The following is a 23,465-nucleotide window of genomic DNA, read 5'->3' as shown; positions in this document are numbered from 1 at the left end:
AGTTTTGGAAAGCCGCGTTGTGTTTTCTTCTTCTTCTTTTATATGACCCTATCAACAATATTCTGTTGACCTTGGTCAGCGTTTCTGTTATTGTTTTTCTTCTGAAGTCGGTAGATAGTCACTCAAGTTTACCAGTACCACAAACATATACATAAGCCATATTAGTGGAGGAGATAATTCTGATAGAAGGGAAGAGTGATATTGGAAATGGAATTTTCAAACGTTGTATATCTTTATAGAGTGTGATTCGTTGATGTGACAAAATTGGACATTCTAAGAATGTTGCGCTTCAGTATTTTCATTACCACATTTCGAATTTTGATGAGTTGTAATATGTGTGACGCTGTACGCACATGTCCCGTCCTTAATCTATTGATGAATGCAAGTGTGTACAAATAAAACCATGGGTCTTTGGTTGTAAAATCTACTATCCATCTATATGCATTGCCCACAATCATAAATTGTTCCTTGCACCATTCATTCCATTGATTCATGAGTTTGTTTTTCACTCGTCAATTGGTCAATTGTTTTTCTAGTTAAAACCGTAAATATATAATAACATGGCGGTGTTTTCTATTGAGGGGTGGTGGAAAGTAGGGATTGGTTGGTTGATTTGTTGTTTAAAGTCCACTTTATGCACAGTAAGGCTAATTGGGACTGGACCTACAGTTTAAAGTGGGATCCGAACCACCTGTGCCTCCACCGGGTACCGAACCCGGGACCCCTTGATTACAAGGCGACGACGCTACCACTGCGCCATGGGGGAGGCCCGTAGAAAGTAGGGAGACTAGGGTACAAATTGGAGGGGGGGTGCAAAATCCCTTCTCGGCAGGGTGAAAAATTTTTCTTCACATACCCTGCACTTACACTCGCGCATCCCCTCTCCCCACCTCCTCCACACAAACACATACAGATTTATAACGGTGTAGTCGAAGCAACCCGTTCTCCTAATTGCATCACAAAATCAATGATACTTCACAACACCCAAACCCACGCACACCTACCCACTGACCTAGCAATCAGTGGAGTTAAGTATTGGTGTGCTAAATTACACACTTTGTAGATGGTTTCAATCAACACAACAATTGCCACTCACTTGTGCTATTATTGACACACACTTCTGTCACATTGTAAACATCAAGTTAATTTTATACCGTGTGTTGAGTGGGCGAAATTGGCCAGGTGATAGAAAACATCTATAATTTTATCTAACATTCATTTCACAATTCGACCCTGATTACCTAATTGTGACATTCTGTCAAATCCAGATGTGCAGGTGTCACATAAATGTCTAGGCTCTGATGTGCGCCTGTATATAAGCAAGCAAGGAGGATATCCTGTACTCTATTCACCATGTGGAAATTAGGGATCTGCCTCTTCCTTGTGACATTTGGTCACCTCGTAGGTATGTACTATTTTCTCTTATTGAAAATCCATGTAGAGGTGTATTTCAACGGATTTAGCTCCTTACAAATTAAACATCTTGCAATACAGAGTGAACCAAAAGTAGGTGGACATTAGTGGAATAGGGTTTGTGTTAGGGTTATACTATAACAATGGTGTTCATTGACAAAGAGACAAACCATTTACCATAAATGTTATCATTCACTGTTCACCTACTTTTTGTTCACTCTGTATAACACAGACATATAAACGTACAGCTACTGTATATTTTATGGTGCGTCCTCAATGTCCGGTGCCCGACTGCAAATAACTGTAGCGGAGTTGTCATTGGCGCCCGCTGGGGGACACTTGCCCCCGTAATATTTCTGGAAAGAGTTAATGTAATTCTAATGGTGAAATTGTGCAGATATTTTATAACAAAAAGTATTGTTTTCTGTGACTTACAGGCCGTAAGTTACAGCAACTATCATTATTATTATTATTTGAATTAGGGTTACATTTAGCTTAGTCTATTTTACAATTTGACTATAAAAACAGCTTTTTGTCCTACATGAATTAATGTTAAGTATACAGATATGAAAATTGTATATAGATATACAGAATATGGAAATTACAAATGTATGTAATTTAAAAAACAAAACATAAGTAATAATAATGTAATAATGACAACAAAAATAAAAACAATAATAGCAGCAATAATAGCAATAATAATAGTTGTAGCAGTAGTAAAATAATAATAATAAAAAGTTTCTGTGACTGCCTCCCTGAGAAGAAATCCTGCGAGCGCCATTGGGAGTGGCTATCATAGACGCTATGACGTCAGGCGGATCTGGGTTAGAATCCCTGGCTGGGATTATTTTGAGTGGCCCTTTATGAATTTTATCTTACCATCACTCATTCTCACCTTCGCGATTAGTCAAAAGTTGCAGAAAAGGGAAGTACAATACACCACATTAAACAATCAATCAATCAATATAAATAACTGCAAGAAATCAATAATATAAATTGACAAGTGCCTGATAAGAAACTTTAACTACTGTAACCAGTTCAAAAAAATGAACTTTACAAGAGCAAGAGCAAATTGTGAGAGAGTAATGTTGGCACTGAAATTGTAAAAAAGAACGTCCCGATATGTCCACTAGTTTCAGAGATATGGACGATTTCGAAAGACACTGCATATTGAATGTTCGGGGTGGCGTAGGGGGAAGCAACGGGGAAGGGGAAAATAATCCATTATGCTGGTCTAACAATACACCAAAATTCAGCTTTCGCCTAATTATTTACGACAAAAATTCTTCGTTTTCTGGGCTATTCTTTCCGGAAAGCACTTCTCCACGGCTGATGAACTCAAAGACGCTGTCACTACATGGTTGAATACATTGACGGCAACCGAGGTCAATGATGGTATCAACGAACTGGTACCACGTTATGATAAATGTGTGAATGCGTATGGGGAGTAGAGTAAGGTATGAAGTTTCTGTACCATATCTTTTTACGCATCTCATTTGTCTCTTGTGTTATACACCAAAACGTTCCTTTTTTCTGGATGATCCTCGTACATTGCATATATAGTATCCTCGTCTATGTGATTATCAGAAAGAAGTAAATTATACTTTTAGTGTGCTGTGAAATAATAAGATTAAAATTACCATTACGGTGCAATGGTACAGTAAAATGGCAATGTTCATTAATCGTGTAATGGTGACTGCTGACTAAAATGCATTTATTAACAACCCAGATATTTAATAAAGAATTTAATTTAGTATAGCGTGTTCCGTTTCAACCTCACACATTTCAATTCATCATTGTGAAAATGCTATGAAATATAACGGAATGCGAGTGGTACTAGACGAAAGAGAAACTCAAAGAATTTTATTGCATGACCTCGAAGTTCACCGTTCTCTCACTATGCAGCGCCACAATCGCATGAAGCACAATGGCGACTCCGCAGCAGCGCGCACAATCTGTATTCTGGTGTGCAGAGAGCAAATCAATCATTACAGTGCAATGTGATTACGGATGTGAAGCACCTGATGGGAAAACCATTAAGGCATGGTGTGCGAAGTTTTTGGCGACTGGAAGAGTTAATAAACATTCTGGAGGTTCTCGTCGACGTGTTTCGGAGGCGAAGGTGGAAGAAATTCTAGCGGGTTTTCAGAGAAGCCCGCGCAAATAACTTCGCCAGGCTTCCAAGCAGTTCAAAGTTCATGGGATGGGAAGTCATAGTCGTTTGCAGCAGTGCACATTGCTTCACTCCACCCACTTTATTTCTCCCCTTTTCTACCGTTGCGTGGTGCTTCTCTACAGATTCCCGATAAAATGTGATTTCGTTTTCGTGTTCCATCCTGTCTACAACTATCCACATCAAAAACTGCTTGGCCCACTATGTGTCTATTCTAACATCGATTGTCTCCTCGATAGCATTCTGGTTAGTCCTGTCGCTTTGTATTCATGAGGTCGCGGATTCGATTCCTGGTGAAGGGAGATTACAAGTTGGTCAGATTTGCATTTCAAATTTAACGCCCAACAAGATTGGCAAGTAGAATGTGTGAGTTACTTCTACGTATTCTTTGTTTCGTCATGGTACAGTTCAAGCCACTGGTTCACCTACGAGTATGTAACAATACCGGGTGATCCGTTTGAGATGTCAGAAAAGTAAATCTTTATGCACAAGAGGTTAATGCACGTATATCCGAGCAGCTTGTTGTAATATGTATAAGCAGAAAAGATGTAAGTTTCGAATGAGTGGAGGTTTACAGACTTCAGCCACATGGCGGCGCTAATGTGCATGGTAACAAAGCTGGTGATCACGGTACAACAGCGCACACACTATGTCGTATGGTATGCGAAATTTTCGAGTATTTAATGCAATTTCACTCAAAAATTGAAGGATGGCACATTTTACTAGAGAAGACATAAGTCAGATTCAGAAAGAAATTCAAATGCAAATTATAATACCGTGCTTCAATTTATTTATTAGCATAGATTTACAAATGGATGGAGAATAATTCTTGATAAAAATCATGAACCTTTCGTCTCGAATTCTAACTAGCCATTTAGCAACAGCACACAAAAATATGTGTGAGTTTATTCCAACTATAAAACGTGTACATTAAGTGTATATCCATAATATTATGGAAACGAGAAGATACATATAACGTTGTTAAATATATAAATCGAACCAAAAGCAAAGACACTACGATAATATTTCAATAATAAACATTCAAGTACTTTTGTTCACTAGAGAATAGGATTCGCTGTGTTCATATCTGACACCAAGGTTATAGCAATGCAGGGCAATAATGTATTAATGTAATGAACTTTTGAGCACCTTTTGTCTTTGCAGCTGCCCAGTATGACTACGGTGAAGTCCTAGGGCTTTCTATCCTGTTCTACGAGGCTCAGAGATCTGGAAAACTTCCAGCAGACAACCGCATCCCCTGGAGGGGAGATTCTGCACTCAACGACAAAGGGCAGAACGGGGAAGACTTGACTGGAGGGTATTATGATGGTAAGTTTATATTATTACAGGCAATCTAAACTGTATGTTCGAAAGTTGATTTACATGTGGAATACATACGGAATGAAAACCACAGGTTGTATTATATACTTATTCAAGCATTGGATTCATTATTTTAAAATAATAGATATGTAATTGCATATTTACGTTAATTGAACTTTGACGTAAATAAATTTTAATTTACCGTAGAAAATTTAAAACGAAAAGCAGTACGGTTAATATGGTGCAAATCTTTTGTACACTATCTTTAAGAATTTTATATCAGTCACCATAAGATTGCCGCAACTGTATATTAATGTAAAATCGTGACAAATTGCAAATGTGTTGTAACTAAAAATGTTGCTGTCAGGCATAACTGCAAATTAACTAGTCGTACAGTGGGATCCATGAGTATTACCTTGCAAATTGTCCATGACCATTTTCATTAATTTTTCTCTTACATCCTACGTGTTTTTAAGCGATGGATTTTTATGTGTCCTGGTGCAGAAGTTGTCAACAGCTTGTTTTGAGTTTTCTTTTAATTCTTGAAGCTTTTATTGAGTCAAATAAAGTGCACGAACATGGTGATGGACAATTTGCAAGATAATACTGATGGATCCCACTGTACAATATTGTGCATGTTCGAGCGGTTAGGGAGTAAAACTTGATAACTCATAAAAGTATGAAACAGACATAGTGAATTGCATCCCGGTTTGTATGCATTACCCAGATGCTCCTATGTGTTCTTGCCAATCAAGACATACTGAATACACTTTGTTCACTAATGTAAAAGCAGCAGAAGACTGTGCAGTATGCGACCACTTTCGCTCGCCCACGATCTAGTGTGCTGCGGTCGAGTGTACAGAATCAAATATAATTTTAATGTGACAATAATCTTATAAATGCATGTGCAAATATCCGCCCTGGCAGTTTCAGCCCACAATCATATATTTCATTTTCATATATAACTGTATTGGCAAGATAGACTAAAATACAATTTAACATGCAGATAATAACTATGTTCACTTAAGTTTCGATGTCACTGCGTCTATCACTTCACGATCAATATTTAAGGGCCCACTACCACAGCCAAATTACGGTTACACGTGTACTGTTGGGCTGCCTGTTCGAGCGTTATTCGCTCGAGCGAAGAAGCTGACAATTCTGTACGCTACTAGCGTCGTCTGTGCGAACTATTTGGCGCTCGAGCGAAATGCCCTCTCTGCAGCACTACTGCGCAGTAACTAAACTTAATGTTATCCTAAGTTTGAATGGAGTGTAGATTGTCAAGTTTTTTCCCCAAGCCATTACTATCATAACTTCGTTTGAAGTAAACACAAAAAATACATTAAAGCTATAATGGGAAAACAGAAGTTAAATCTTATAATCATTGAAAGATCTACGAATGTATCTGAAGAGATTAAATATAGTGACACTTCACATATATTTACAGCGTGTTTTGGAATAATTTCTCATGAATTTGATCATGTTATTTATTTATTTATTTATTTTTTTGGAGGGAGAAGTTAAGACACAAACTTTTCTTCCACTTAATCATCACTATTTTACATTATAGAAGAATTGATTATAATGGCGAAATATTAAAGAATAAAAACCTTAGAATACAAAAGAAAATGAAAAGACAAAAAATAAAAAAATAAAATAAAAACACCAAAAGAAAAAGAAAATACAAAGAGGAAAAAGAAAAGAAAAACAGAAAATACATATACAAAGTAAGAAAAGTAAAAAAAAAACATGTAAAACATAAACACACACACACATCAAAAATACTCAAATTACATCAAAGCAAGTGGGTGTTGGTCCTACACGTTTACACGAGAGGTTTCATTTTATTTTATTTTATATAATATATAATATTACTTATATTTATAATATAATAATATATATATATAATACTTAATATCTCTATAATGTTCAAATGTTCATACTACTAATTTCATCCATACATTATATAGCTGGAGACCACGTAAAATTTGGCTTCCCTATGGCTTACACCGTCACCGTCCTTGCTTGGGGTATGGTGGACTTCCCGGACGCCTACGAATCAGCAGGTTTGTATCTGATTACTAAGGTAACTTGATTAACATTTCTAAAATATTGACATTTTAAAACTAATATTAACACACAACATTGATTAATAAATTTCTCTTAATTGGTAATTCATGTATAAGCAATGAGCGAGAACCAAAGAAGACATTGGTCAGATTCAGCGAGAAATTCAAATGCAAATTATAATATCGTGCTTGAATTTATTTATTAGCATAAAAATCATGAACCTTTTGTTTCGAATTCTTACTAGCCATTTAGCAAGATCCACACAAAAATACGCATGAGTTTATTCTAATTCTACACCGATGAGCCATTACACTATGACCACCCTGGCGTGGGAACATTTAGCGCGCCTCGAGCGCTGAGAGAAACAACTGACACGCTGGCAGCATGGTATATATTGGGCAAGTCTACAGGCTCACTGTTAGTAGTGGGTCAGGCGTCAGAATGGGAAAAACTACCGATCTCTCCCAGTTCGATAGAGGTCAAATTGTGATGGCACGGCACCTTGGTACCGGAATCTCTGAAACGGCACGGCACCTTGGTACCGACATTTGTGAAACGGCGCGGCTTGTTGGCTGTTCTCGTGCCGCTGTTGTGAGCACGTATCAAAAGCGGTTCAACTATGGGTAACAACGAAACGTCGTCCATCCGTGTGTCGACAGCGGCTCATTGAGCCAGCGGAGAGTGTCGCGCATTGTTTGGAGCGACCGCAAGGCCACAGTGCGAGAAGTCGCCCACAGGTACAACAGTGGCGACCAGGACAATTTTTCAAAGCACACGGTTCATCGAACACAGCTGCGCATGGTACTGCAGAAACAACAAGAGAAATATAACATTGTTGAATATCTTATAATCCAATTAAGAATTTTTACAATAATATTACGAAAAATCTTTGCATCGGAAAGTTTTGCGTAGATCTCGGGTCACCATTTAAAATCAAATATAAATAAAAATAATATAGTCAGTACTGAACTTCTTTAATTGTTTCTAAATGTGCTGACAGAAATAGAATAATTTTATATTGTAGGTATCTCAATTGACCACTTCAGCAGTTCTTTCTATTGTCACCTTGTTTCTTAGCTAAGTTATTTCTTTTGCCTTAATTTGTGCTGCAACACAAACCCAACTACATTACTGCATGGGTAAGTTATCGCAGTGTGATAGAAAATGTCTGTGGGTTGAAATTAGTAATACGATTAAAGAATCCATTATGATTCTTTACAATTACATATATATTATATTACAGCAAAGTAACATTGCTAATAGTATATGCAACAAACAAATTATATGTGACACACGAGTAAATTAGGAGTTCGCTTCAAAAAATCACATATGTTGCAATTAATTCATATTTCTTAAATCTATTTTCAGGGCAAGTAGAATATGGATTAGCTACCTTAAAATGGGGCACCGATTATTTCATTAAGGCCCACACAGCTCTTACTGAATTCTATGGTCAGGTTGGAGAGGGCAACGCTGATCACGCCTTCTGGGGAAGGCCAGAGGATATGACCATGGAAAGACCAGCCTACAAGATCACCGAAAGTAGCCCAGGTAAGTTACACTCCATCTGCCTTGTAATGGTTAAAGGCTTTTATAATAAATTACTTTTATTCCGAAGCACCAGATGTCATAGATGTCAATGTAAGTGACGTCAAAGAGATTCCATTCCAGGTTAATGTATTATTTTTCACACATTTTAATGAAAATGTAAGTATGGATTACGACATATATCTGATTTTTGTTTTGTGACCATAATTCGCTTACTTTAACAAGCATGATTTATTTAACATTTCTTTTCAAGGACATTAAATTATATTTACCATAATAACAAGTACAACAGTAGTTTAATTCGTGATGGTAATTTACTATCTTTAATGCCAACGATTTTTCTAAGATCAAGCAAAGTTGATTCATTATTCTATCTTCCCTTTTTTCGTTTGTCATAATAATATAAATTAAGAACTCGGGTGTAAAACAAGGTAATTAAAAGTTTGGTCATTTCTGAGTTCATTAAGAAAAAAGGTTATTAGAAGCTATACTGTAGATAATTGCTTTCGTGTTGTGTTTACCAATTTCACAAGGCTTCACCGAGTCCAATGCAAATCGTATGACGTGGCAATTTCACTCGAAAATAGAAGGATGGCACATTTTACTTTCTAACTCAAAAATTACCAAAATTTCACCATGTTTAATATGAAGTCTTATATACGAGGAACATATATAGAAACACGTGCAAGTCTTCTTATATTTATTTTATTACAAATGATGATCATGCAAATGTGTCGATTTTAATTACCCCGATAGGGTTTTAACCTTCACAATGATTCGTCAGCTAAGTTGGGAGACGATAATAGTGTTTTAGCCGATGTTTTTAGCATTTTGAGAAGAGCAGGGCTTTTATGCTATCTCTGTAGTAGTTATTAGTTTTAGATTATGCCTACTTTTTTTAAAAAAATGAGTGTGAGACGTTTTTACGAGAAGCCTGTTCAACATGGTCTATTAAACACAACGAAGTACATTTGGGTACATAACTTGGCTCTTTTTTTATTCATCCTTGAAATATGCTCAATAATATATAACCACCCTGTATGTGATTCTTAAGACAAACTTGTAATTTCCTTAACCGTCGCGTAAAATCCACTTCCTTCTTCTGTTTCAGGATCTGATCTTGCAGCCGAAACCGCAGCTGCCCTTGCCGCCTCTTCCATTGCCTTCAAACAGGCAGACGCCAGCTACTCTGCAGAACTTGTGGATCACGCCAAGCAGCTCTACGACTTCGCGTACAACCACAGAGGAATATACTCACAGTCCATCTCAAACGCTGGTTCATTTTACGGGTAAGAAAACGAAGAGGAATGCATTTTCTTGTTAGTTTAGTCCCGGGAATCCCTGGTTCGACCAATGAACACGTGCGAGGGAACAGGATTGCATGGAGAGGGAAAGCGACTGACGCTACCAGCTGTTTGTATCAGAAATCCCAGTATATTTCCCTGCACTTTTTGACTCTCTCTGCACTCTAGTTGGTGCAACACCGACTCGTCTACTTCGTTGATTTGTTTTCAAGTAGGGCATTTGGTGTCTGCACCGTTTACACTACGTTCTGGAGCGGTGTAATGTGTGGTGCATGATCACGTGGTGCGTGCTAACTAATCAAACGAACGTTTAAAGCAGCAGACAGCATTTGTTGAATCTTCTGAACTTGAACACCGCTATCCTTCTACTTGGCAGTGTTGCTACAATATGAAGGCACAATTTCCCTTTCCAAGGGGCAAAATTTCCCTTTTTGGACCACCTTTTCCCTTCACCTAAGCAAATCATACAATAATAATAATACGTATTAGTAGTGGTAGTACCAGTAGCTGTAATTATTATTATTATTAGTGGCGGTGGTGGTGGTGGAAGAAGCAGTAGTAATGTTTCCGTTGGTTCATGTATGTATAAATAAAAAATGTTAAATTTTTCACATGTCACTTTCATCGCTTCCTGACCAGATGTCCCAGGTTTGGATCCTGGTTAGGAATACATTTAATCGTTAATACTCATCGTTACTATTATCCGAAGGTACAGAAAAGCGATGTAGGTAACAGAAATATAAATAGATACAGGCTATATTCAAGGGAGCAGGAAAAAGAACAGAAAAAATGAAAATGTGAATATGAAACTGGAACTTAACATAAACTTTAATAATGTAATCAGATGTCTTTATATTTCCCTGAAATTGTGGTATTTTCAATCGAAATTACCTTTTCCCTTATGGCTAATATTTCGGCCCGAATTTCCCTGCAAAAGGGAAATTTCCCTTCATGTGGCAACACTGCTACTGGGTTGAACGTCATTTCCTTCCACCAGCATGTCACCGGGATACACCTGCACTACACCGAGCGCCAAAAAGTGTCCAAACTAAGAATGATGCTTGGTCTTCTGAAATGTTCACACTTACCACTTCAATTCTTTATCCTGCATGCTTTTTTCCTTCATAGTTCTTCCAGTAATTTCAATCATACTGGACAACAATTACTCTTCGTTACTTCACCCTTTGCGGTTTGTGATGGCGTTACATTCTCCGTTATAAAAACAGTAAAATATACGAGCTGACGAAACATTACAATAATATTCACGGTAGTCATATAATATGTACGTATATACATTCCAATTGTATGCCATCAAATTTGAAAAATTCAGAGAAGAATTCGTCACCAATTATCTTCTCTAGTAATCATTAGTGGCATTTATATCCTCCATCTAAGTTTGGGTGCTAATGTAACTTGACATCTTCATCTTCAACATGGATTATATTCATTGGTAATTCTAAAGGTAGTTCAACGATGTTTTGCTTCAGGGATATTTCATTGTCACGGGTGGGACACTACATTTTTTATATTAAAGTAAATATTCTACTGATAATTAAGCAACATTTTTCTTGCAGTTTCTGCGCAATGAAATGTGAAACTTAACACTGTTGATTAAACATAACTACCTTTAATATACTTTCCAAGAATTATAGCTGTAAGTGAACGATTTTGTGTCACGGGTGGAACAGACAAAACACTGCCTCTGTGTTTAATAAGAAATTTATTCTGCGAATTGTCTAATGAAAAATAAATGATTTAAGACAAAGAGAGAAGGTAATTGACCTTTGAATATTCTAGTCAAGTTGAGGGAGAAATGTAACAGTTAAATGTGAAAGTAATTGCTTTATGGTGTCACGGGTGGGACACAATACAAAACGCAACAAAATCAAAAAGTTAAAATAAACCAACAATATGTAAAATACCTTCTACTTTCGAACTTAATTATGTATAATTCTTGAATTTTTATGCAAATGACAATTTTGTTCACTCACAAGATCGGATACAATTACAGCATTGCATTTAATTTTAAAAAGAGGTTCAGGGCACTTTCAAATGGAATGCCTCTTCGATGTAATAACATCTGTCCTGACATCAAACACATGCGAGGTAAACATATGTATATGCTATTTGATGCCATAATGATGTAATGTAATGTCAGCAGTGACATAAACATTAGTTGTATTTTCTTAATGTTCTTCACTACTTCCCATAATGATGCGTTCCTGTCCATGACTAAAAGCTCGGTTTGTTTCTATTTGTTTGTGGTTTCCTTCCGATGGCTCTGAGTATATAACCTTTGTCTTAATTTGCAGTTCCTCTGGATACAACGACGAACTAGTGTGGGGAGCCGTTTGGTTGTACAGGGCCACCAACGACTCATCATACTTGGACACAGCTGAACAACTCTACCAAGAATTGAATCTTGATTGGGTACCAGGTGATTTCGGATGGGACGGAAAGCAGGCTGGAGTGCAGGTAGGTTGTCTAACACATTATATACATAATTTCTATTACATGTTATAGTTGGCAGTCCTCCAAAAAATTCATTTTGGTATCAATATCGTTATCCATAACAATAATGAGTTTGAATAAATATCAACCAAATAAATAAGGTGAAATATGTATCTTATTATTTTTGCCGTTTACAAGTATTAGGAATGCGTGTACGAAAACAGGAAATAGGAACTTAAATGCTGTCAGCAGAATGTAAAAATATATTTACACGAAAATGTAAAACGAAGCAGGACAACCTGATCAACAGCTATTCCACACAACATAAGAGACGTTTCAATATTTGAAAGCTTTCTATTCTCAGTTTTTTCAATAGTTTGATTCTTTTTCCACAGACAGCAATCAACTCCAAACACACTATAACCGTGCTTTTCTTTTTACTATTGTGTTTACTGACGCAATTTGTGTAATTTCAAATCAATCGCTTGGGTTCGTTCATTTTCTATTTTCTAAATTTCATAACACATGCATATAACCAACAAGAACTTATCATGACAAGAACAATATATAACATTTGATATTATGGCCGATTCAGTCCATGGGTGCGTACTTAAATTTCCAATATTTATATTTTAACAACCATATGAACAGGTGAATTGTCTTCTTTTTCTACCTTTCGTGTTGACAGTGAGAATTTTTACCGCCTTGTAAGAGGTTTCATAAATACATAACAGTATTACATACATATACCTCTAACCATTATCTCACAAATAATATATTTGTTTATTTTTATATATTTGCTTTATTTTCTTTCTCTTTTGCTACTTTGGCTCATCGCGAAGATGAGGATGAGTGATGATATGATGAATACCATACATACATAGCATACAAAGAATACAATGATCAGGCCGGGATTAAAACTATTGGCCCATCGCGTCGTAGCGCGATGTACTAACCACTCCGTTTACATTCTAAATGGATGCAGTAATTGGTAAATTAAAAAAAATGTTCTTACGACAGGTTCTCCTCGCCCAATTGACTGGAAAGTCCAACTACATCGCCCGCACCACAGAGTTCTGCGACCACATGGTGAACGACCAACTAAAGACGCCGAAGGGAATGGTCTACATCAGCCAATGGGGACCCTTGAGGTTTGCGTCTAATGTGGCTTGGATTTGCTTAGAGGTAAGTTGTTCCCAAGGTGCTATTTCTGTAGCGTCTTTGTAGAAAGTATTGTGCTACTTGACAAAGAATTCGTTACATTTTCAGACGTTTTCATATTATATAGAATTGTGTTCATTAGAGCACTCTACAGGCAGCTCTAGAAGAGTTAAAATCAGACTATCATAACGAACAGAGAGTTTGCTATTGGTATTTCAAAACTTCCGTTGTAAGAGGTAGAAATGGGTTTTTATATGATACAGAAATATGAGTGTACGGTAATTAAGATAAGAAAACACTAAGAGGATAACTAAATACACATTTCATATTTGAGAAAGATTCTGTTTTGCGGAGATGTTTTATATGACTTTTCTCCTGATTGAACAAATTCTCTCTCTCTGGCTTATGTAACAAATTAACATAAGATCATAACATATTTCATAAACTAAAGAAGAAACGCTTATTAACTTGATTTGTGCAAAGCAATAATTTCAGGAAGTAGATTATTCTCGTATTTATGGGAAGTTGTTATTATACACTTCGGTGATTTATTCATACATTTGAAATTCAATAATTTTGTAAATGTGGCTAAAGCTATCTTAGAATGATTGACATAAATAATATTTCTTTACAGGCTGCCGAAGCTGGGATTAATCCAGATATTTATCGAGCTTTTGCAAAATCGCAAATAGATTACGCATTGGGAAGCACTGGCCGAAGCTTTGTCGCTGGATACGGAGTTAATCCACCCACCCACTACCATCACAGAGGGGCGTAAGTTTTTTTCTTTCATAATCTTCTTAATAATGTTGTGTAGGGAAAGCAATTTGGCTGGAGAAATAAGAACATCTTAAGGAAAAATACAGGATGTTGCATAATTCCCCCTGGGATTTTTGAAGTCGGTTGCTCGGAGGTCAACTCACTCACGGGGATGAGATCATGCCAGTGAAGAGAGTAAATATCCAAGTTTCTAACCCACCTTACAAATGTTTTCTATATGTCCTCCCTTGGTGACTGAACAGACGTCAATTTTGTAATCGTATGGAGCCCAAAGTCTCAGAACTACCTGCTGGTTTCATGTCTGTCGAGTCATCAAGTTAAGACATATAGAATATTTGTAAGATGGATTGAAAACTTGGATATTTACTCTTATCACTGACATGATCTCATACCCGTGGGCGAGTTGGCCTCTGAGCAACCCACTTCCGAAATTCCAGGGATAATTATGAAACACCCTGTAAAGACAAACTTCAACAGGATATAAATAAGTAAAACTGAAAATAGGGAACTTATTTATAATAGGATGTGTTTAAAGATTGAAAAAGTCTTGTAGGGAAATGTAATTTCCTGTTTTTTAAATGTATTAAAAATGGTTGAATTTTCCTGTAATCTGTTTTAAAAAAAGATATTGTTTGAGGTGCAATGGTGATACGTAGTCAATTTTACTGTTTATTGATTCATTGAATTGTTGTCTTGAGCCCACTTTATGCACAGTAAGGCTAATCGGTACTGGACCTACAGTTTAAAGTGGGATCCGGAGCACAATGTATGTATAGCACCGGTATCGAACCCGGGACACCTTGATTACAAGGCGGCGACGCTACCATTGCGCCATCGGGGAGACTCAATTTTACTGTTATATACATGTTCTACGTTTCGATTTCAGATCCTGCCCAAGCCCTCCAGCATCTTGTGACGGAGCGTTCAACAGCCCAGATCCCAACCCACACACTCTGTACGGAGCTCTCGTTGGAGGACCGGATGAGAACGACCAATACACCGACGTCAGGACAGACTACGTCCACAACGAGGTGGCCTGCGACTACAACGCAGGATTCCAGAGCGCCCTGGCAGCCCTTGAGAGCCTTAATCGCAAAGGACTCATTTAAATTGGCATTTTCAGTGCAATAATTATGTTTCATGAGAAACTTAACAACATTTACCAAACTCTGACAATAAATAAGCTCTGTTAAACACTGGATAAAATTTATTATTTCACCTTTGAAACAGACAATTAACTCGGTGCCAGAGTTGTCATAGTGACATGCTACGAAGCTGGAGTTCTCAGTATGGATTAACCCAGCAGAACACGTAAGCGTAATCCATAAGCAAACTTTCTTCAGAATTCCGAATAGTAATGTTTTTGAAGGATGTAAATTACAATACCTTCACTGATTACAATAATTATATTTTGTTTGAACATTTTTATTGTATTATACAGTTGATAAAGATGAGAAAACAAGACGACATGACGAGTTTTCTCTGCCATAACTTAACGACGCACGTTGGATAAATATTACTTCCCAAAATTGCTTCCCAAGCCTAAATTCTAATTGGTTCAAAGAATTTAAATAACAAAACCTTTACTGATTATGCCGCCCCCCGTTGCGAAGTAGTTAGCACATCGCGCTACGACGCCAGGTGTCCTGGGTTCGAATCCCGACATGGGCATGTATGTTTGTGAGTGTCCATTCATCGATTTCATCATAATCATATCCCATATTTGCAAATTAGTCAAAAGTGGCACAAAAATCGAAGTAAAATAAAGCAAATCAATCAATCAACTTTATCGCTGAAACTAATTTGATTAATTTTGAAAATTTTTATTGCATTAGGAAATCGATAAAAAGTAGAAAAACTGAACTGAAACGTATGAACGTGCACTGGGAGAACTTTACAATGTGGCCTCTGGCGAAACTAACTGTAAGTCTCTCGGACCATCTGTAATTGAACCAACAATAACATAATATTAATTTTAGTGATGAGAGGACAGGAACTGCAATAACAATAACATGAGTATTTTGAGCATAACAAATCTAAAAATTATAAATTTATTGCTATCATGCCTTCTAGCAAGTCACATAGTTTCACTTAATAAGATGTAAATTACAGCATGTCTTCTAGATCTTAATTTTACATCATTCTAAAGTAACGCTTAGATTCTAACCTATCAGTTATACTGGTGGAATTTACTTGAATGTATCTCAATTGACTTTTGAAATGCATTTGTCTTCCGTAGTAGGAAGACAAAAAACAGTCACATATCTATCTACTATATGCTAAATAGCTTATGTTTATTTACTACTATTGATAGTACTGAACATTTTAAACTTTCTTCATCAATGCTAGAATTTGGCCTCATACAACCAATACAAAATTTTACTTTCTAATGTTTCTATAAAGCTGATAGCATTGATTCAAAAAGAGGCAAATCTAAATACTCATTCATATTTCAAAAGAAAGTAAGGTTGCTTCTATGCAATTCTATTTAATCCATAACTAATAATAATTGATAATAATAATGACGTTATTATCAATTTTTTTAGCTTGAGGAACACTAAAAAGAGTTAAGGAATTGAATTGAATCTGAAGACAAATGTTTGTACGTACAGGTTTGAATAACATAATGACATTAACTGAGCATATCTCCAACTGGTAGTTTCAGGAATATTTTCACAAGATAACGTGTTTAGAAAGTCTGTTAAGCTTGCATATTATACAGATGAGATAAGCTATGTACAGTTACTGTAGCAAAACGCCATTGGATACCATTTTCTCTGCACTTCTTGCAGCACGAAATGGGTTCTATCGCTCACAGTTTATCGGAAACCGTTAGTAGGTTTTGAAAGCCAGACAACATGAAGGTATACAGTTTGGTTTTTGTTCTCGGTGTTTTAATTTTTACGTTGTTGGACGGAACTATATCCAAAAATAAGGTAAGAATCTTTGTGTGTGTTGTAAATGGGCATATTCTACGTCTGTAAAGTCACGCACAGATCTGGGTTGTAACAATCCCATTAACTTTCAATGGAATCGTTACAACGCAAGTAGGTACAATTGGACAGTTCAACGCCCGAAAATGAGGCTCGGTGAGGCTCGCCTTAATGGATTTTTCTCGTAAGGCATGAGCCTCATTTTCTGGCAGTGTTGCCAGCTCCTTACTCGAAAAAATCACCAAGGTTTTTTTTGGGGTTTAACCTAGCCTCAAGCAAGGAGCTGGCAATCTTGCTTGAGGCTCGCCTTAATGGATTGCTCTCGTAAGGCACGAGCCTTATTTTCTGGCAGTGTTGCCAATATTTTACTCGAAAAAATCACCAAGGTTGTTTTTGGGGTTTAACCTAGCCTAAAGCAGGGAGCTGGCAACGTTGCTTGAGACTTGCGTTACAGTGCATAAAGCAAGGAGCTGGCAACCTTGCTTGAGGCTTGCGTTACAGCGCATAAAGCAAGGTTGCCAACCTACTGGTACTTTTGCCATAGCCTTTTACAAAAAAGAGAGAGAGGAGAGAGAGAGGAGAGAGAGAGAGAGAGGAGAGAGGAGAGGGAAGAGTTAAACAACCGACAGCTGCCAACACCCACTCTAACCTAACCTAACCTAACCTAACCTAACCTAACCTAACCCAACCTAACCTAACCAGGTCTAACCTAGCCTAAAGCAAAAAGCTGGCAAGTTTACTTAAGACTTGCCTTAGTGCATAAAGCAAGGTTGCCAACCTACCGGTATTTTTGCCATAGCCTTTTACAAAAAAGAGAGAGAAGAAGAGAGAGGGAAGAGTTAAACAACCGACAGCCCACCTACAGCTTTTTTTTTGTCTAACCTAGCCTAAAGCAAGGGGCTGGCAACTTGCTTGAGGTTTACTTTACAGTGCATAAAGCAATTTTTGCCAACCTGCATATACTAAACAAAAGAGCCGGCACCGCCGTATAAGAGAGAGAGATGGGTGGATGGCAACGCAGTATGTGTGTGCGTGTGTGTGTGTATAATATGTAGCATTATTAACTAGAGTGTGTTGGCAATTTACTTACAACTAAGAAAAATAGAGATGGCAACGTTGGTGTAAGATGAAGAGAGAGAGAGAGACCCATTGGCTGGCAACAGTAACGAGCGATGTCCTCCCTCTTCTGTGCAATATGATATTATGATGTTACTGTAGTTTTTGACGGGGATTACGAGAACCCATCCGCTTAACATTTAAATGCTAATTTTTTTGCCATGAAATACCATTTAAATTTGGCTATCTCCCGTGAAGGTTGCACAGCAAGACAAGATGTCAAATATTGTTTAAACTATCCAAGCAATTTACGTGAAAATTTTATATATTGAAGTGGAAGTATAGTAATAAGTATGCACATATGCAGTTTACTTGAAAGATAATTAGAAACTCACCTAATAAATTTGATCACACACATCGTTGCATTCCATTTCCATTCCTCAACCTTTTATATTTTTCCTGCCACAGCCACCTCTTCCTCACTTTCACTACATTCTTTAATTTCACTAACATAAAATGCCAAAATCCATATTTTCTTTTTCATCGCTATCGAAAAGCAACTTTTCAATCGCAGAATCATCTACAATATTCTTATGCAACGTGTTTGCAAGACGTAGCAAATGAAGATTTGTTTACATGAGAAATTACTGAACAAAACACGCTTGAAATGGTATGAAAAACTTAGCAGCACAAACATACACGTCATAGATTTGAAAGATCATACAACCTCTGCCATCTATTGAATGAAAAAGGAACTACATGATGAAAATCGGGAACCCGTCGATTCGACGACTAGTATGGGGACAGCACAACACAACACACACACGCTATTGTAAGAGAGAGATGGATGGCTGGGAGGGACAGCATTTCTGGCTATTCACAGTGGCGGATGTACTTCCTGTTTTTAAATGCTAACAATAATGATGGAATTTCATGCCGACAGAGCAGATTTCTACTAGTCCACGTTGTTAACCTACATATTACTCCTCGACTAATAAAACTAGAAGCTTGAGGGCATTAATATTAGACCGTCACAGACTTTTACATTACCCATCACTAATGCTGCCAGAACCAAGTTTCCTGCTTCTATTCATAAACCAAAAAAAAGACGGGGAGAAAAGAAACATGTACACACTTCCGTCGCCATTTTATAACAACTAGGGGGAGTGGGGCGGGAGGCAGGCATGTAACGGGAGATCACACAAGCGAGCTTCCTCTATTCTGACTAATAAAGCATCATTCTACTCTGTGAGCTGCAAGAAGAATATTGTGAGCTGCAAGAAGAAAATTGTGATTGTGAGCTGCAAGAAGAAAATTGTGATTGTGATTGAAATTAACTAACGTGAGTAAATTTGTTTGTTAGCTTGGATAAGTTGGCTTTGTGTTATATAAATAGGTAGTGTTGCACGCAAAAAGAAGAGAGAGAAAGTATACAAGTTTTAAGTGTGTTGCATGTATCTCTCTTGTTTTTTTCTTGCTTGTTTTATATATATATTTATTACATATTACTATATACATCAGGCATATGTACATCAGAGTAACGAGGCTCTGGCGTCTGGCAGACCAGTATAATTTTGCGTGTGTTAGCCTGTTTTTTTTTGTGTGTTTGATATTTAGTGGAGGTACATAGTGTTTCGAATTTTATTATTATTTAGTTTAATACACAGAAAAGATATTAAACATAAAATTAAATAAAATATATCTAATTATGTTTTTTTATCACGACAAGCATTCACAAAAAAAATAACAATAATGTGGTTTAAAGTTTTTTAACGTAATTGCTGCGTAAACAAAATGGCCGACTTGCAATGAGTGTGTCAGTTTTTTTAAGCCTAATTGCTACGTAAACAAAATGGCCGACTTGCAATGGCCGTGTCAAATATGAATAGATTGAGAGATGGAAAAAGAAGTTAAATATGCTTAAATAAAGTGCTCCTCCGTGCATAGCACCATACCATAAAAGCATATAGGAAAACTGCCATGTTTATGCATGAAACTTAAATATACATATAAAATTAAAATATTTGGTGCTGACCGCATCACATATTGCTGACTTTGCATTGTACTTTCCTATATTCACATATGCACAGTAAAACTAATCGGAACTAGGCCTACAGTTTTTTTAAAATAGGACCCGAACCACTATGTACTTTTATCGGGTTCGAACCTAGGACCTCTTGATTACAAGGCAACAACACAACTACCGCACTTTCGAGCCCTAGTGAATATGTAGGAAAAAACAACGGTATATACATAATCCAAAGTTGCGTGATTCTAGGCCCCATAGGAACCAAGAAAATCAATGTCTTGGAAAACATCTTAAGATATTTGTCTTAATCTTTAAGAAAGTCGACTTCCGGTCTGTCAAGATGTTACTTCCGGTCTGTCAAGAAAATTTTCTTAAGATATTTGTCTTAAGATGTTTTCCAAGATATTGATTTTCTTGGTTCCTAATTGACCTAGGATGATGATTTTAAGTTTGTTGGATAGGATTTGACAAAAACTATACGACTAGCAAATAAAATCGATTCCACCCCCTCAAGTTTCGAAAATATAGACAATTTTTTATTTTTTGAGAAACTTGATTTGCCGGCTTAGTTTTTACCCTATTTCGAAAATTTTAATGACATTTGATAAAAAATTAAATGTACTCTACAACCTATTGGAAACATAATAATTAGTGCTTACTGTTTTCGAGTTATTTTAAATTTAAATTTCAAGATGTGATTTCTAAGTTGTTTTGTAACTCGTAAACTGGGGGTCGTAGAAAACCCATTCTTGTTTTATCTGCTATTGCCCGACAAATACTATAAACACAAATAATGTTTATTGTTTTGATTTAAAAAAATCGAAAATAACTTTGTTTTCTGAAAATAACTTTGTTTTCTGAAAATAAAAAATGTGTGTATGGAAAAAAATACGATTGTGTAATTTTTTATGATGTATGTTTGCATGTAAAAATAAGTATACCTGAAAGTTTTAGAATTTCAAAATAGCTATATATATATATTTGCTATTATATCAGCCGAAACAATAGAATATATATAAACAAGTATATTTTCATAGTTTCATACCTCTACTAGATTGGTAGAAAAATATACTAATGGGTAATAAAATCTGAAGAAGATTCGTGTCTAGCAAAAATAAGCTAAATAGAATTACACATGCATACAATATTTATTGTGCTTTTTCCTATCTACAATCATATTTTTCTTATATATTTTTTAAATTTTTTTTACAGGGTTTATTTTGTAAACACTCTACCACCAACAGATCACATATAAATAAACATACCCCCCAAAAAAAATGCGCTCCATGAAAAGTTGCCCCGTGTGCAAAAAAACCATATCAAGCCAAAATTTTGCAAGACATCGTCGCACCTGCGTGCCAAGCAAGCATTTGGCTGCCACTGAACTATGTTCCGGATGCAATAAACACATTACAATTGCGTATGCCAAGAAACATAAGCTTATTTGTCTAAGCAAAAATACATCTGGTGCTCAACCGTCGACCAGCTCGACCAAGAGGAAAGCCGAAGCCGACTCGCCACCACCCGCCAAACGCGTCAAACCTGTAGCGAAAGCGAACCACTCTGATTTCGAGCGGTTGTTAGAGGACTTTGTCCTCACTTCGGAGGGCTCATGCGACGTGCGTAGCTTTTTGGAGAACGTGCAAGCCAAAATCATTTCCATCCTCGGCGATGCACTGGCTACGCACCCCACCAAATTCTACGCATCGCTACGTTGCCAATACAAGAACCCGTCTAACAAAATTTACAGCTTCTGCCACAATACCAAGGCGAAGACGCTGCATCTGGCGGATATCGACAACCTCGAGGTCATCTACAACCAGTTTGCCGATGAGCTGGAGGCAAAACAAGAAGAACATCAAGCTAAAGGCTCGGGGGGCTCGCTGTGTGGCGAGCCTCACGAACTGTGCGTCAAACTTTGTAAGTTCGTGCCTCTCTCCGCCTCCAGCCACGTCCGCTTACCACGTACCATTGCGGCAAAAAAGGCCGTCCTGAACATCCAAAATAAAGATAACAAGTGCTTCGTATGGTCGGTGCTTGCAGCATTACACCCTGTCCACTGGAAAAACCATCCACACCGGGTTAACCACTACCTACCCTACGAGCCAGAGCTGGAAGATGCGATGGCTGGGATCGACTACCCGGTGGCGCTTTCGGACATTCGAAAGTTTGAGGTTCGTGCGCGGTTGGCCATCAACGTTTACGGTCTCACTGACGAAAATGCGGTGTACCCTATTCGCGTGAGCGACGTAAATGTTGATGGTGCGCAGGAAATTCACCTTCTGCTCATCAAGGACGAGACCCATCACCACTACACCCTCATCCGTTCGCTCTCCCGGTTGGTGTCGAGCCAAAAAAGCAAGCATGATGGTAGCATAGAAGTTTGTCGCAGGTGCCTGTCAACTTTTGACAATCGAGAACAGCAGGATTATCAGCACATCAGAGGTCCCAACATCGCTGCAGAGAAGCTCGCTCGCCACAAGTTCTACTGTAGTAACAACGAGCCGGGTGTGGCAGTCTTGCCCAAACCTGGCACTGTGGAGCGTTTCCACATGCACGGTGCCATGGTGGAGCATCCCGCTATCATCATCGCGGATTTCGAAGCCTTCCTCAAACCCCTGTCCACTTGCGATCCTGATCCCGAAGTTTCCTCCACCACCCCTTACCAACTCCACGAGGCATCCAGTTTCGCATACGTTGTGGTGCGACGTGACCAGCATATCGCCCCCGAGCCCTACGTGTACCGTGGCCCCGACGCAGCCAAACACTTCCTCGAGAGGATGGTTGCCGAGGCCAACGAGATAGGGAAGGTACTGTTGGCCCCCAAGTCTATGCTTCCACTGTCTCCCGACGATCAGCGTAGACACGACGAGGCCATCGCTTGCCCTGTCTGCGTCAAGGAGTACACCGCCAACAACCGTAAAGTCCAACACCACGATCACTTTAACGGTAGGTATGTTGGTCCATGGTGCAACGGATGCAACCTCATGGCCCGGGACCCGCGCTTCATCCCTGTGTTTTTTCACAATGGCTCGGGATACGACTTCCACCATCTGGTACCTCACTTTGGGTACGACGACATGCGAATCAGCGTCCTGGCGCAGAACGAGGAGCGTTACATCAGTGTGAGCAAGTGGGTGCGAATCTCAGGATCACACTCTACCGTCGAGCTTCGCTTCCTCGACTCCCTGAGGTTCCTCCCGGCCAGCCTCGATGCTCTCGCA

At 37.9% G+C, this 23,465-nt stretch overlaps 1 protein-coding gene across 1 annotated transcript; it reads left to right on the top strand.

Moving 5' to 3' along the window:
• The first annotated feature begins 1,288 nt into the window (after nt 1-1,288).
• LOC146002340 (endoglucanase E-4-like) lies at nt 1,289-15,419 on the top strand. The gene is made up of 9 exons (XM_083140069.1): nt 1,289-1,405; nt 4,751-4,915; nt 6,880-6,975; nt 8,348-8,530; nt 9,639-9,816; nt 12,144-12,306; nt 13,303-13,467; nt 14,078-14,217; nt 15,110-15,419. Exons 1-9 carry the CDS (start codon nt 1,354-1,356, stop codon nt 15,330-15,332), a joined length of 1,365 nt encoding a protein of 454 aa, XP_082996195.1. The 5' UTR covers nt 1,289-1,353; the 3' UTR covers nt 15,333-15,419.
• The last annotated feature ends 8,046 nt before the right edge of the window (nt 15,420-23,465 follow it).

The sequence above is a fragment of the Lepisma saccharinum genome, chromosome 18, assembly GCF_977018435.1.
Source record: "Lepisma saccharinum chromosome 18, izLepSacc3.1, whole genome shotgun sequence".
Lineage (NCBI taxonomy): Eukaryota > Metazoa > Arthropoda > Insecta > Zygentoma > Lepismatidae > Lepisma > Lepisma saccharinum.
The sequence above is the reverse complement of the archived record's forward strand: the minus strand, read 5'-3'. Positions and strand labels throughout refer to the sequence as shown.